Genomic DNA, 17,108 nt, shown 5'->3' on the forward strand with positions numbered 1-17,108 from the left:
AGAAGTCGTGGCTTTTATTAAGACCCGTTGCTTTTATTAAGACTTGTTATATTCTAAATATGTGTGTGCGTTGCTTATCAAAGGTCTATGATTTGTATTAATTCTATTCGCAGGATCTAGAAAGGTAAACACAATAAATGAACCGTGGAACTAGTGCTAATATAAGGTGGTGTGTGTAGCAGATCGTGGGTAAAAAGTAAGTGGAGGCGGTGGCTAAGTTTAGTCTTTTTTAACGGCTTTGTTCATGATATCTGACGGATGTCAGATCAGAAATTAAAAGATTTTCTTTCAAATGTTTCATTGCAACTTTTCAAGGCCAGCAGCATATAGTGTGTAGGAGTTACTAACGGTTGTAGAAGATTTTATGAGTGTATGTGCTATCTTTGATGTAACACAAGGAGCATAGAGAGTGTGGCACAACATGCAGATTATAGTGCGTAGCAGCTCATCATGTCTTGCAACTAATGGATGATCTATTAGTGCAGACTACATATATGATGAGCAGCATACAAAAGATATACGGTGGTATGTTGTGTGTTTTTAATTATTATTGAAGGATACACATCAAATTTTTGTAGCAGATTCAAGAACTACAGATGGTTAGCAAGCTGAGAGGAGTTTGTAGCAGTTTCTAAGAGGAACGTGAAGTTCTGACGTATGATGTAAAGTTCTTTTCTATATTTCTATGCATTTGAGATGGTGAAAACTGAAGTCGGTGCTTCAGCTGATCAGAGTTGGTGCTCACTTTTGTAATTTGGTTTGGTGTCCATTTGTTAATGAAAGCTTTGTGTGCCATGGTACTTTAATGTTCCGGTTCCTTCTGCTTTTGATCCATGCACTGAATGTAATTTTTGTAGATTTTGGAGTCCATGCTTTTGCTCGATCCTGTCTCCTCTCCTTTTGCTAGATAAGTCTGGATACCTTCTCAAAATCATGCATTTGTGTCTCTGCAATCAAGTTTAAGGATTCAAAAAATGAATTGTATGATGATGGCAAAATCCATACAACCAAATCTATCATGTCTTCATCATCCACTGACTTTTGGATAGCAGACAATTGATTACTCAGATCCTTCAGATGTAACAAGTATTCTGAGATGGATCTTCTCTTTTTTCAGTTTTGAAGAGAACACTAGGTTCTTCAAATAAATGGTCTTACAGTTTACTAGTCTCCAAAGTTTAGAATTTGGTCTTTAGATTCTCCCAAAGAGGGCTTGTATCAGTGGCATTAACCCTTTCTTATGCCTCCTGTCATGTCCCTCTAGATCATGATTTGGTCTTTTCTCCATCAACATGATCTGATCAAGGCCATGTTACTCACAAATGGTGAGTATTTTATGACTCCATAGGCTGAGTTCTTTCCGGTCAGCTTCTAAGGGTTGAACAAAAGAAATGTTTTTATTCCTCCCATTTCAGGACACAATACTAGATTCCAGTTCTATAGAATCAATTAAACTGAGAGTTGTTAGTGCTGGAGAAATACAATTTCACAAGAAACTTTATATGGTTAGTATATAATGTGGCAAAGTTTCAAGCAAAACTTATAGACAGAGTTATGAAATTACCTTGTCCTACAACCCAAAATGACAAAATATTTAAAATTTTAAAACTAGATAAAATACAATTATATCATATGCACAATGCTTCTTTTCACGCCTCAACCACACTTCTCTAGTGATCTAAGCACTCGATGATTCTGTTCTCCCCGGTGGGCCATGCAGCTGATGACATCAGTGCTGGAATCTGCAAATGTGATTTATCCTTAAACAGATGGCCCTTTTCTTTTCCACCACACAGTAGAGGGATACTTGTTCTTGATTGCTGAGAAATGTTCAGTCCTTCCCCTGTGGCCTGGAAACATGTTGTTCCTTAGAATCAATGTCTGCAGCTTTGACAGTGTGGTGAGACACTCTGGCAGTTTATGTGAAAGCCAGTTTGATGTGGAACTTGGGAATCATGCTGATCAGTTTTAATTAAAGGTAGAAACGTAACATTTAGATAATCAAATAAATTGATTTGGAAGCAGGCAGCTGTGTCTGCATAGAAGACTTTCTCCGTACCAAACCAACCAAAACTGGTGCTTCTTACAACACACTACTCTGAAAATTGTTGCATCCATAAAGGGACCAGGATACACTTTCACGCTTGGCTTGCAACCTCTTCACAGAGCTCAGTCACTGACCATGCAATTGTTTACATAGAGGAAGTGTAATACCCGAGTAATGTTTTTTGATATATTCAATTTTTCTTTTCTATTGTATTTTGAAATTTTCTGATTAGGAACAAACTATGAAACCAAAACTTGATTGCCAACCACTCCAGATACACAAATCACTGATAAATGCTTCAATTGAAATTGTAAATTTGCAGATCTGAGAGATATAAACAGCCACATTGCTTATATCAACCACCAGAATTCTGAGTAAATTGTTAGGTATAATCTGCTGATTTCTTTGGAAAGTTTACAAGCTGAAAGTAAAAAAAATATTTGATTGTTTCATGATAAGCATACAACCCCCCAGATCTACCAATATAGTGCTGATATGCAGAAACTGAAATTCTACTCCATAATGCAAATATGAGAGGTACACTTCAAATACGATAGAAGCATGTTTATTGTTAACTTGTCAATTGCAGGTGGTGCTGAAACCTGGCAGTGATTTGAGTTGTCCTTACTGTCGAAGACTGCTGTCATAAACTTTCCTTAACATTATCAGAACTGTAGGCTGTGGGACATATGAGCAACACCAAATATTATCAGTTCTTACTTGTGTAGGTTCTGTGATCAGGAAAAACATGCCCTGTGATGACCTGCACATAGGTAAATCTAGTCTTCTAACAGCAGCAAACTACTCTTAAGAAGGTATTGATTTCCCTTAATACAGGTATTGATTGGATTTGCTATGCAAATGGCAGTCTTGGTAATCCACAGTGGCCAGATCTAATTCCTTTGAATTTGCCTGGGTGGAATCGTTGATTCTTGTGAATTGCCTATATACACAAATTGGCTGCCATGATGACTGGTAGTGATGGTAGCTGCATGTCAACATGTATCACGTGGTGGATTCAACACATTATCAGCAAACCTTAGTAGCACCACAACCTAGATGTGAGTAGGCTGTCAATAATCCTGAAAGTCTACAGGCACGGCCTGCACAGAGGTAAATCTAGTCTTCTAAGAGCAGCAAATCACTCTTAAGAAGGGTGTGAAAGGGCTGAGACAATATCCAGTTATTGATAATTTTAAGCAATCAGATGTTAATTTAACCAATTAGATTATAATCAGACTGTGAATAAACAGTAACAGCAATAAAACACAAGACACAAGACACCAATACCCAGGGAAAACCTCCCTCTTGGAGGTGAAAAACCCAGCCTTTAAATGTGATATGTATTATCTCAAATATAGACAGTTTACAAGGCAATGACTTATCTCAGATTGCTGTTCAAGATATCAGTGATGAATGGAACCCTTCACTAACAGCAGGTGATAAGGAGGAGCAGCAGATGTCCAAATCAGATTTGCACAAGAGACCTTATGGAAGGGTTTTGCTTAACTGCCTTATACAAGTTCGCATGAGAAGAGATTTTGGTAGGAGAGCAGATCGCATTTGATGATGATTGTGTGTTGAATGACTTCATCTTGAAGTGGTTTACATATCTCCCTTTTGGTGCCAATCATCCTCAAGTCGGCTTGCATGATAATTAACTAATGTTGTATTATTAATTATACATTTCCCATGTTAGATATTTGGGTCCAGCCCAATAGACATTGAATTTCCCTTCCACGTTATATTTGGGCCCAGCCCAATAACATAATTAACTTCTTCCCATGTGCCCAATAAAAACTTAATTGAGATAATACATATGAATTTAATTGTCATTTGACAACATTAAGAATTCGATAATCAGGTATCCGAGCTAGCTAACATTTTCAACAGTTATGCGATATAAACTTCTGAAAATCAGCACACTGCAACATTCGTCTGCCATATTAATCTCTAGATCTCGGAAAGAAACCCAAGAGAGTTTTCGTCCTCCTGAATCACGGAATTGCAGCCAAGGGTTTCCATCCTTGAGTGCAAAATTGAATTCAAACTCAAAATGAAGAATTGCTCAAATGAAATTGGAAGATACAAATGTTGAGTGGCATCTTCAAATGCCCTTTTCACTTTAGGCCTTAGGATCCAAAATTCTCTATTTAAAAATATTTTTATTTTTATTTAATTTAATCTTTTATCTTATTATTATTATTGTAATGTCCCCATTTTTAGATTCTCTAGTAGTGCAGTTGTCATTGGTTTGTGTTAGCTTGTTCAGAGGGGTAATTTGATGTTACTAGAGAGCTTAGGTGGTTTGGACGAGGCATATGACACTTTCAGATGTTATTTTCGACTTCCAATTTGGGCTCCAAGATTCTTGGAGGGAGCATTTATTCTTGGTAAGTCACCTAGTCAAGTCTGTTTATCATCTATTTGAGATCACTTCTACGTAGTTAGATTTCAATTTCGATGCATTTCAGTCATTTTCATTAATTGGGTGCATTATTGAGCTATATTTAATTATTTTCACCAAGGTTGCCTTTTTTAATCAAATTTATTTGTTGGGCACCTCAGTGTTATAGTTTGTTGGAAAGAGAATGGAAAGTTTTTAAATGATGGGACGCTTAAAAGTGACTTTAAGTGCCAAAAGTGTTTTAAATGTAAATTAAATCACTTTTTGGATTTAAAAGGCTTAATAAATTAATAAAGTGATGTTAAAAGGGAGTTTTTGGAAAGTTCCCTAAAAAGCTTATAAATAGGGGAATTGAGAACTCATCCAGTATGTTGAGTTTATTGTTTTTAATATTTCTCTCTGACAAAACCTTACGTTATTTCTTAAGTTGGATTTGGTTCAGCTACTCAGGGATTTCACATAGAGATCACAACTAGGCTTCATCGTGAAATATTTCAATTGTATTTTCAGTCTTGATGGAGTAGATTGAAAGAATTATTTGTAGGTTTATTTCCTTTATTTTTATTCAAAAAGGGGATATTGTAGGAATTGTTTAAAACAAAGAAGTAATAATCTTAAAAAAATCACGATTATACCTGATTAATCGTGGATCGGGAAGGTGGATGATTTTTTCCCTTAATTAATCGAGATTCATGAAAAAACCGTTGACCAGATTGTCATGAAAAAATGCTTGAAAATAGTGTTAAAATCGCTTAAAAATCATGTTAAAATGGCCGAAAAATCAGGAATAAAATGTGAAAAGTTGCTGTAAAAATCTCGCAAAGAAAAACCCATGAAACCCTAAAAAACCCCCTAAATCACTATATAGGAGCAGAAGGCTTGACGGGAGGAGAAAACTGCGCAAATGGAAAACTGCATCACTTGGTCGAGACATAAATCCATATAAATCCGTTAGATGCACTCGACTGCCATATAAATCCGCATTAGATAGTCTAGTCGTGGATGGGTATAAATTTTAATAACATAGTTTATAGATATGATTTTATTTATATTAAAAATTTGACATTTACGATATCTCAATTTGATATTGTTTGTTTTATAGTTTTATTTTTAATTATTTTTTTAAAATATAAATATTTAATAAATTAAAATTTAGTATTTTAAAATATTTAATTTAATTTTTCAATTATTAATGTATAAAATTTAACAAATTCAAAATATTAAAATTAAAATTTAAGATATATAACATTCTTTTATTTTAAGATTCACAAATTTAATCATTTAAATTAAATTTTAAACTTATTAATATTTTAAATTTATCATGTATAAATTTAATAAGTTAACAAATTCAAATTTTTACTCCTAGGACTCGTCAGAAAACTCAGTTGATACCTCTAATCCCTCTGATGGATCCCAATCGTCTCACCCTACCACTGATAGAGAGAATAGGCCTAGATTTCCTAAAGACCTCAAACCGGATGACTATTACTTTAAACCGGACAGGGAGTTTCGAGATGATGTCTTGGCAATTGCTAGAAATGGTGCAGTGGACCTCTTTAGGGTTTTTAAATGGGTCTTTCATGAAATTAAAGGCAGTTGCTAGCAAACTGGACGAGCTGATTGAAAAAGGGCAGCCTCAAGACGCTGAAGGGGCAGTTTGGATCGAGGAAGAGAAGCTATCCATGGCATAGTGTCTACAAAGAACCATGGAACTTATGGAAAAGATTAAAAAAGAAAATGAGAAAAAAACCATGCAGCTTGAAGGGGAAGTTGGTAAAATCAGGGAAACTATGAATGCTATTATGAAACAAAGCCACAAGATTGTCAAAAACTCCGCGGCCACTATGAATATGCTGGTGGATAAGCTGGATAAGTCCCAGCAGGGTTCCCTGATCGTGGACCTCGATGCTGACAGAGAAAAAGGCCAGAAAGAGGAGTCCTGTCCCTCCAATCAAGAGCTCCAGGACCTAAAAAAGGCGGCCCAAGAGATGAATACTTTGGAAACTGAGATAGCTGAGACTTTAAAGTCTTTAGGTTAATGTTTATTTGGTTTTAGCTTCTGCTATCTTTTTGTTTTTTTTGCTGTCCTTTTGTCTTTTTGACAACTTTTCCGTTATGGTGAACTTGACTGTTTATTTTATTTTAGGCTGTATCTTTGTGGTTTCGGGTTCTGTGAAACTCACTTTTTCCCTAATAAAAAACAAACTCAAAATTTTAAATTAAAATAAAAAATTTAATATACTATTTAAATGAAATTAAAGCTTATTAAGCTATTTTATTTAATATATTGTAATTTATTAAATTATAATATATTTTAAAGTATGTTATTGTAATTTATTATAGTAATATATATTAAAATATTAAATAAATTTGCAAAAATAGAAAATTTAATATACAATTTTTTTTTCAATATAGATTATTTATAATTAGTAATTTTTTAACAAAATACAGTTTATATTATAGTAATTTATCTTAAAATATTAAATCATAAATTACTGTAATATACTGTAATTTATTTTATATTATTGTAATATTACTGTAATTTATCTTAAAATATTAAATTATAAATTATTGTAATATACTGTAATTTATTTTATATTATTGTAATATCACTATAATATTAGATAAATTACATTTTATTTAATATTTTAAGATATATTATTGTAATATATTACAATTTATTTAATATTACTAAGTGAGATATTATAGTGATATATCTTAAAACAAATAAATATTATTAAACGAGCTAGGACGTGCTCTCACCCAAGAGTTGTCATCAAGGCCTCCTACCCTGTAGCATGTCATTGGCCACATTTAATTTTTGACATTTTGATAATTGACACAATCTACTTATTATTTATGTTGTGGTATGTTTTGTGCAATGTAATCAGTGATATGAATATAAACAACAAAAATCTATTTTCAACAATTCATGTGTTGAAGTATATTTTATTTGCTTACCATGGCATGATCTACTTATCATATGAATATAAAAAAGAAAAATCTATTTTCAACAATTCATGTGTTGAAGTCTATTTTATTTGCTTACAGTATCTCAATGTTATGGAAATACCCTTAAATATATTTAAAAAAGTAGTTTTTGATTGTTTTTTTGCAATTTTCTACGTTTTTTTCAAAAAATCTTATACTTTTGTTTTGCTGATTAATTTGGGAGCTGATCAATTCCCCAAATGATTAATGCTTCTTTGGTTTAAAAGAATAATGTGTCCGGTACCATTTCAGAGAAGAAGAAAGATTTGTGGCATCACATTGCATTAAACTAGCAATATATTCTTAGTGTATTTGTACCTATTAAATATGCTTACTATAGGAAGGCAAGTTGTTATCTATGGAACAACCTACGCAAGCAAGTAAAATCTCAACAAAGTAAGCAACTCTCCTAATCTGGGTGCTATGCTAAACCATCAGTGTGTGAATTGGAAACCAATGCCAGGTGATATATCCGATTAATCTATAATATATCTAACAATCGTAAACTTAGCTTTTGAGTTTTTAACTGTGCTATAGTGGCACTTTTTTGTGGGAAAACTGAATATACTCTCTCTCTCTCTCTGCTTTGGCAACATAGAAGTTGTTATTCAGTCAGAATCAAATATCCTTATGAGATTTATTTAAATGTTGTTCAGGGAAATGGGTTGTTCTTTGTTTATATCCGTGCATACTTTTTGTTATCTGAGGATATTAATATCATCTCACGTCGGTTTCATGGAACCCCTCTTGATTGATAACAGCTTCTTTACTTAACAATTTTATTGTGTAATCTGACATGTTATTTTCTTCATATATAGGTGATGAAGGAGCTATGTATTTCGAAAGGTGGTGGTTGGGTGCTAAAAACAGGAGATGGAAGACCAGAATAGTACTCTGCTCAGTTTTCTTCCTTGGGATAAGTTGGTGAGAGATGTAGTTCCATCGACCGGAAAGAAGCGCATGGACTACACCAAACCCCTTGATTATTCTGTAACTGTAAGAAATCAATTCATGTGGTATATTGTTCAGATTGAATTCAGTTACAGTGCGATAAAGTGTCAATTTTGTCTACAATTGTAACATATAACAAACATTAATAGATCCCATTACAAGGGTTAACGCTTACTAGAAATTCATTAGAAGAGGTCATAGTTGATTATTTGTGTAGAATTAACTGACAGCCATAATTTATCTGGGAAATCTATATCATTCAGGATGAAGATTTGTGCAGCAGAAATGAAATTCTAGCATGAATTCTTTTCTTATGTTTATAGCAACATGAATATATTCAGTGATTAATCTTTTGGCAGTTCACCTAAATCTGTTGGACTTTCTATAAGATGCAATTCATACGTTAATACATAAAGAAATTTTTGATGTAATTATAAACTTTGAATAAATTGTATTTTTTGGAGCTGGCTTTAAATTTAATGTTTTTAATGCTTTGAGCAATAATCGCATCTTATGTTCCATGAATGATTTCCTCGTAAGTGAATGTTAGATCACACACTTTTAAATTCATTTTTATTTGTTTTTTACCAAGATCAAAAACCATTTCGATTGCAATTATAAAATAGATGGTAATTGACTATATATGGAGGAAGAGCTATCTGTCAAGAGCCAAACGCAGCAGGTCATTATATTTTGCTATTCTGTTAAATGCGTACCATTAGCGTACACGTATGCTGTATCATTGACAATGACCTGTTATTTGAGTTGTTCGATACTAATTTGCTCGAGGCATGCAAAGAATAAATCAGTCTCATTATGAAGTCATTCGACTCACGTACTGCTAGATTAATGAGAGCCTAATTTGTGGCGAGACATATTTACCTCTATGCAATGTGCCTTTTGGTGCAAAGGACTGCCTGGATGAGCTCAAGGCATTCATCATGATCAATAGTGATGGGATATGATGGTTAATTTTGGATTCAATAATCACTCGGCTTCTATATCTTGTGAGGAGACTGGCTTATTTAGATGGTTTTGCATGAGCTATCTCGGGATACTTTTGCTTACTAATTTTCTTTTGAGAATGGCCAAATTTTGTTGGGACTATGTCTGTAATGGGTAACAATGGTAACATTACATCAGTTGACAACTTGACACTATCAGTCTCTTTGCTGCTACCTAATATAACTGATATCTCTTTTTTTGTGCTAGCATTTGTACACGAACATTCGAAGCGTAAACTGATAGGGAGTTATAGAAAAGGTAGTATCAAGAGATTTGTAATACTGCGATTTGCATTTACAGACCTATGATTTTCTGGTTGCATAAGACTCCTCCCTTGTAAAAGAACCTCCAGTTATTTGTCATATTGATCCTTTCACTTGCTTAATAAATATAAGTTTGTTCCTCCACGTCAAGCTATTATTTTCTGCCAATGGGATGTTGCATAAGAGGCCTTTCCTTAAAAAGAACATCTAATTATTCATCCTTTCACGTTTGCACAATAAATAAAAAATTGTCACTCCATGTACCTTTTTTCTAGTATATTTAATTTTTTGAGATTATCGGCTCAAGGTAACCCTCGTTTTACCCAAGAATATGTGTGAATATGCTTCCTTTGAATGCCATCTAACTCGATGTGTGATTGTTCCATTTGTCCACACATAATTTAATGGTTTTTGCAATAATACATAGTTTATTTCATTAAAGATAATGCCTATCGATATAACAGGAACAATTTAACATTCATGGCTACTAGTTTTATGCTTTCTTTATCATCATCAAAAGACACAAATAATATGCTTTAAAATGTTAATAATTTTGGTTCATAATATATATATGCTATACTTAACTGTTATATATTAAATAAACTATTTACTTGTTTGTCTAAAATTTGTAAAATAAAAGTTGTACTTGTCATGTATAATTTTTCTTCTTTGAAAAAAAAGTATAATTCTTTTACTTTAAGTACATTTTTTGACATTATAAAACATGTTATTGCAAGTATATAATTCTTTTTCTTTTAGTACATTTTTTTTTTGACTCTATAAAACATGTTATTACAAGTATCAATTTGGGAAAAAACCATAATATAAACAATTTTTTTTTATAAAATTATTATGTTACAATCTAACAACTCAAAATAATCATTGAGCATCCAAAAGATTAAAAAATATTGCAAATCACCTAAACACTAGGACATAAATTGTGCTATATAGTCATGAAGCTCTATGATAAGTGTTATAAAGAAAAGTGCATACCATAATGCTTTTTCACTTAGTTTATGCTACCTTGGATCGATGTATTAGGTGCATGATTTTAACATACAAATTGAATATTTTAACACATTGATCCAAGACTTGATCCATTTCTCAACAATCCATTCATCTTAGACAATATGACAATAATTGCATTCTTTCATGACAAGATCTATAGCACGAGCTCATCCCATGCTTTCAAAATTCAAAATTTTGCATTTGAAGGCTAACACCATGAGGATTTGACTATTAATTGTTAGCGTGGGTACTAGTATAATCAAATCTCATGCAACTTTAATTATGTAAGCCATTATCTTAGGTCATTTACACATGAGAACACATCACTAGACAGCATTCAAAAATCATACAATCTCTTTTCCTATTGTAGACACATTAGCCATCAATGATTCCTTTGTTATACATTAGCAAACAATCAATATCTCTACATCGTTTAACATCCATTATCAAGACACATTTGAAGTATACTCTCTAGTATAACCCTAGATAAATTTGCATCAACAAATTCAATAATCAACCCAACATCACTAATCTACACACATCAATGTTCAATGCTACCCAATTATCCATCTTCTACTTTTATTAAGTAAATTAATATTGGAACTTGATTAAGGGACAAAGAAATTTGGACTTCAATCCTTATATATAAAGTTACATGATGCTCTTCAACACTAACCTTGTTTTCCTTGCTCTAGATACCACCAGGTGAACATTGTTTGTCCATACCAAGGATCCATTTTTATAGAGGGTAGGATTGGCAAAATTAGATATGATAATGTATTCGAAGGATATGATCACTACACCAATTTTATTCAAGGTACCTAATTTCTCAAAATCCATTCATCACAACCTTCTGATTCATAATCTAATCTCAAGTCTTAAGCATTAGTCCTTTGTCATTTGCTTAGGCAAAGTTCACTTTACAAAGTGTACAAACTCTAAACCATCTTATTTCAATTTAACAGATTCAGTTTTTGACTTACCTTATATAAGTCAATTTATTAGGCTAAGCTCTTAATATCTCTAGAGTTTTATGCAATTAATTTAAACATTTTTGTGAACCTATAACTTACATGCTTATCCCCTTAAGATTAGATATTTGTTTAATGTTAAATTTGCATAATCTAATATCCTTATTTTTATAAGTTTCATTTTGCCTTGTGCTTATAGTGTTTCACCTAGGGTTTACCCCTCATTGCCTAAGCAAAGAGAGAAAACATCCCCAAAAGGAAAAGGGAAGGATTAGGGAGCTCCTCCTAACAAGTAGAGTTCTACACCCATAACAAAACTTGTCAATGAATTTTTTTTTCTATAGAGGGTTTGGTGAAAAAGTTTACAATTCGCTTAGAAATCAAGAAATAGTGGGTATTAAGGACCCAACAATAAATAAGTTCCTAGGTCTAGTGTATGCAAACTTCCATGTGCTTGGTACCTTGATAATGACTAGGTTCCATGAAATAATGCTATGCTTGCCATAAAAAAAATACTAATTAATGTTTGAACTGGATACCAAACTCAATGCAAATTTTTTGAAGCCAAATGACCATGTTGCTGATGGTATGATGAAAGAATAAGTATCCGGTAGAATACTGAGAGGTGGGGGGGGGGGGGTGAATCAGTATACTGAAAAACTGATACAAAGTTCCCAAACTCAAATTCAATCACACAAAGTAAACATATCACAATCAAGATCAATATTCATAAGAATAATTGACATCAACCAGTTTGACTGTTATGACAACTTAATAGTAAACAACTCCAATCTTGTAAACATCAACAATGCTTAATCATATCTCGACATATTCATCTCTCAATGCTTCTAGTTATCATGCCTTATAAGAAGTGAATCAAATCAACAAATACGATCATAACCACAAAAACATTCACCACTTGACACAAATGTTTATGCGTGGAAAACCCAAATAGGTAAAAACCACGGTGAGATGAGACTCACAAGGATAGCTACCTGAACTCTTCTGAAGTTCGCCCTATTAGGAGCCAAGCCTGTTAAAGCTTTACAATAAGTCCTGTTAAGAACTAATTCCGGTTAGGAATCACCCGGTTAAGGGATTTACAAATATGCTTTGATGAAAAACACAATACCTTGTCAGGAGTAACCTCGTTGGAGGATTTAAGAATCCAAGCTAATGGACCACCTTGTTAGATCTGCCTTTACTCAAAGTGCAGATCCATTCACCAGTTAGGCAACTACACACACAACAGGTTTCTGCTAATCTCACCAACAACTTTTACAAACAACTTCATCGACCTTAAATACAAATCAATTAGGTCGGTAACACAACAAAAACCTAATTCTCATCATCAAGATTACAAACAAGTTGGTACAATCTTGACCGTTAGAAATCATAACAATCTCTTCACATTCTTCAAGAAAATTCCAACCGCTCCATGATCACCGCTTCATCGGACTTTGTAACTCATCACACGCTATGCATTAGATGCAATCCACTTTGCTCCTTCCCTAGACAACAAACAAACACACCAAAACAATCTGAACTTATCCTCATAAGATGATCACACATGTCTCTATCATTACCGCTCATCAAATAATAAACCAACAAACTTGATCGATTAGGGTTTAACAACTGATAGGGTTTACCAGTTACATTGCATATAAAGGTTTAACCCTTTACACCGGTTTACCGGTTCAACTCACAATTTTAACATACCGGTTTACAACATCTTCCATAAAGCTCTTCCTATCGGTTACTAGCCAATATCAAAAACAACAATATCAACAATAACATGAATACCATTACTGGTTTAATTGACCTCAATGACAACATATCATTAATGCAATCTATATGCAAAATGCCAACAAACTAAAAATTCCAACAATCTCCCCCTTTGGCATTGATGGCAATACAAATATCAACGCCTCTGATTGCTACTGAGATTGGTGAATAGGAATCTTGGTTTACATTACCAAGTATTCACCTTTCTCTGTCTGTCTTCAGCTTGCCGCTGGTTCACTATTCAAACACATAATTCATCTCCTCAATCACATAATTCTTCTCCCCCTTTGACAACAATGCCAAAGTGAAAGTAAAAACATGTAATTCTGCTCTCACTATGCATCAACAACATACTGCAACTTGATGCTCCCCTTGTGGAATACATCCACTTCTTCATCAATCCATGTAAGATTCTACAAGTAATTCAGGGACTGATGCAATCAACATCATGCTCAACTAACTTCATGAAGAGAGACAACCCCCAATTGACTTCTAAGATACTCAAAAGTGGTCTTAGGCAAAGGTTTGGTAAAGATATCTGCAAGCTGCTCCTTGGTAGAAACATGCTCCAAGATAACATCTTTACTTTGAAGTTTTTCCCTCAAGAAGTGATACTTCAATTCAATGTGCTTAGTCCTTGTGTGCAAAACAAGATTTTTAGAAATTCTTATTGCACTTGTATTAAATCACATAAAATCTTTATTGGTTTTGAGATTTTCATCTTAAAACCTTCCAAAATGTGTCTCATCCAAATAGCTTGTGTGTAATTCATATAAGCTGCTACATACTCAGCTTCAGTAGTAGATTGTGAAGTACAACTCTACTTTTTACTACATGAAACTAGCCTTCCTCCTAGAAAGAATGCTCCACTGGTAGTACTCTTCCAGTCATCAATATTTCCTGCCCAATCAGCATCCGTGTATGCCTTCAAATCAAAATTTCCACCATACGGATACCATAACCCATTGTGAACAGTACCTTTTAGATATCTAAAAATTCTTTTGGTTGCCATTAGATGTGCTTCCTTTGGATTCTTCTGAAATCTAGCAACAATACCAACTGCATGGGCAATATCCGGTGGACTACGAACACCATAGTGTAATTTGCCAATCATTGACCTGTATTCCTTTTCATCTACAAACTTAGATGCATCTTCCTTGGACAACTTACAACCTATAACCATTGGGGTTCCAACTGGTTTACAATCACTCATACCAAAAGTCTTCAAAACCTCTTTCACATACTTAGATTGAGTAATTAAAATACCATTCTTCATTTGCTATATCTGCAAGCCTATGAATTTTTTTATTTCCCCTACTAATGACATCCCAAACTCATTCTTCATTTCATCTTCAAAGCTATTGCTCATGTCATCATTACCTCCAAATATAATGTCATCAACAAATACTTCACTGACCAGTATTTCATCTCCTTCAGACTTGAGATAAATGTTGCTGTCATCACTGGTGCTAGCAAATCCTATCTTCATCAGATGTGTATGAAGCCATTCATACCATGCTCTGGGTGCCTTCTTTAATTCATACAAAGCTTTATGCATTTTGCATACCATGTCTTCCTTATCGGTCAATGCATAACCATCAGGCTGCTCTATACAAACCTCTTCTTCCCATGTCCCATTCAAAAATGCAGACTTAACATCCATCTGGTATACCTTGAACTTCTTATGAGCTACAAATACAAGTAAAGTTCTGACACCTTCCAGTCTTGCTACTGGTGCAAAAGTTTCTCCATAATCTTCTCCTTCTTCTTGCGCATAACCTTTGTAGACTAATCTTGCCTTATTGCGAACTACAACACCATCTTCATTTAACTTGTTTCTGAACACCCATTTAGTACCTATAACATTCTTGTTTACCGGTCGGGGCACCAGGGTCCAAGTGTTGTTCTTCTCAATTTGATCCAATTCCTCCTCCATAGCTTTAACCCAATGATCATCACCAAATGCCTCCTTAGCACTTCTAGGTTCAAAGGTGGAGATCATGCAAGAGTTTTCTCTTATTCTCCTTCTAGTTAGTACTCCAACATCCCTATCCCCAATAATCTGATGAAGGCTGTGATTCAGTCTCACATACCTAGGAATAACATGATCATTCTCTTCAGGTTCAACTTCTTCATTATCATCTTCTTCTGAATTTATTTGTTCCGGTTGAACAAGTACATCAGGATTTGCTTTACCGGTTTCTGATTTAATAGTTTCAGGTTCCAAAAGCAAAATGTAAGGATCTTCATCCTTTTTCTCTGAACTAGTTCCTTCAGAGACTTCAGGACATTCATCTACATGAACATCAACAATCAACAATTCTTTGTGTCCGGTTGTTGAATCATTTATAGGCCTTACTCTTGGTGGAATAGCCAAGAAATATGCCTTCATCACTCTTAGCTTCAAACTTTCTTATGTAATCACCTCTTTTATTAAAACATTTGCTTCCAAATATCTTAAAATAGCTAACATTAGGTGATCTCCCATACCAGTATTCATAAGGGGTTTTGTCCTTACCTCTTTTCACCAAAACTCGTTTCATTGTGTAGACAGTTGTACTTACAACTTCTTCCAAAATGTTTTTGCTACACCTCCTTGTATCAACATAGTCCTAGCAGCTTCAACCACTGTCCGATTTTTTCTCTCTGCTATACCATTATGCTGTGGTGTCCTTGGTGTAGAAAACTGCCGCTTGATACCATTCTCATCACAATACTTAGTGAATTCCTCAAAAGTAAATTCACTGCCTTGACTGTTCTCAGACATTTTATCTTTTTGCCACTCTCTTTCTTAGCTAAGGCCTTGAATACCTTGAATTTACCAAAAGCTTCATTCTTATCTTTCAAGAATGTGACCCACATTATCCTTGAACAATCATCAGTGAAGATCATGAAATATCTATCACCTTGAATGGTTCTTGTTCTTATTGGTCCACATAGATTTGTATGAACCAAATCTAACAAGTGCTTTGTTGAGAATTAGGACTTGCTCTTGAAAGTTGAAGAAGTCATATTTCCTAACTGACATTCTTTACAAAGAACATTAACCGGTTTGTCTAGTTGAGGTAAACCTCTTACTGTCTTAGACTTGCTCACTTTAACAATATTGTGAAAATTTATATGACAAAATCTCCTATTCCAAATCCAACTATCATCTATCTTTGCAATCAAACTGTTGCTAACTTTAGGATTAAGATGAAATAGATTACCTTTGGTCTGTTTCCTGGTTGCAATCAATTCACCTTTGTTGTCAAAGATTTTGCACATACCATTTCTAAACTCCAGTGGGTATCCTCTGTCATTAAGTTGTGCCAAACTCAAAAGATTGTGCTTTAGGCCTTCAACCCAATAGACATCGTCATCACTGCTCTTCCCATTAAGAGAAATAGCTCCCTTACCTTTAACCATACATGGTGAGTCATTGCCAAATCTGACACCGCCATCAAATTCCTTCAGGGAAAGAAATTTGCTCCGATCACCGGTCATGTGATGTGAACAACCACTATCAATGATCCAATCATCAAAGTTATCCATCCTGAATACTAGTGCCTTCTGATATGATATTTCTTCCTTAATAGCTACAAACACAATATCTTCACTAGCATCATCATCAGATTCTTCATCACTAATACCACCGTCAATAGCTACAAGACAATCTCTCTTGCCTTTACCCTTATACT

At 34.0% G+C, this 17,108-nt stretch overlaps 1 protein-coding gene across 2 annotated transcripts in view; it reads left to right on the forward strand.

The window, feature by feature from the left end:
- Nucleotides 1–8,759, forward strand: part of LOC131067349 (uncharacterized) — a 97,125-nt gene extending 88,366 nt beyond the window's left edge. For both annotated transcript variants that reach the window (XM_059221626.1, XM_058002318.2), the window contains one exon: nt 8,264–8,759. In XM_059221626.1, coding sequence (XP_059077609.1) covers nt 8,264–8,335 — 72 coding nt within the window. In that variant the 3' untranslated portion in view covers nt 8,336–8,759. The remainder of the gene's footprint in view (nt 1–8,263) is intronic.
- Nucleotides 8,760–17,108: the final 8,349 nt, after the last annotated feature.

Source organism: Cryptomeria japonica, chromosome 5, assembly GCF_030272615.1.
Source record: "Cryptomeria japonica chromosome 5, Sugi_1.0, whole genome shotgun sequence".
Lineage (NCBI taxonomy): Eukaryota > Viridiplantae > Streptophyta > Pinopsida > Cupressales > Cupressaceae > Cryptomeria > Cryptomeria japonica.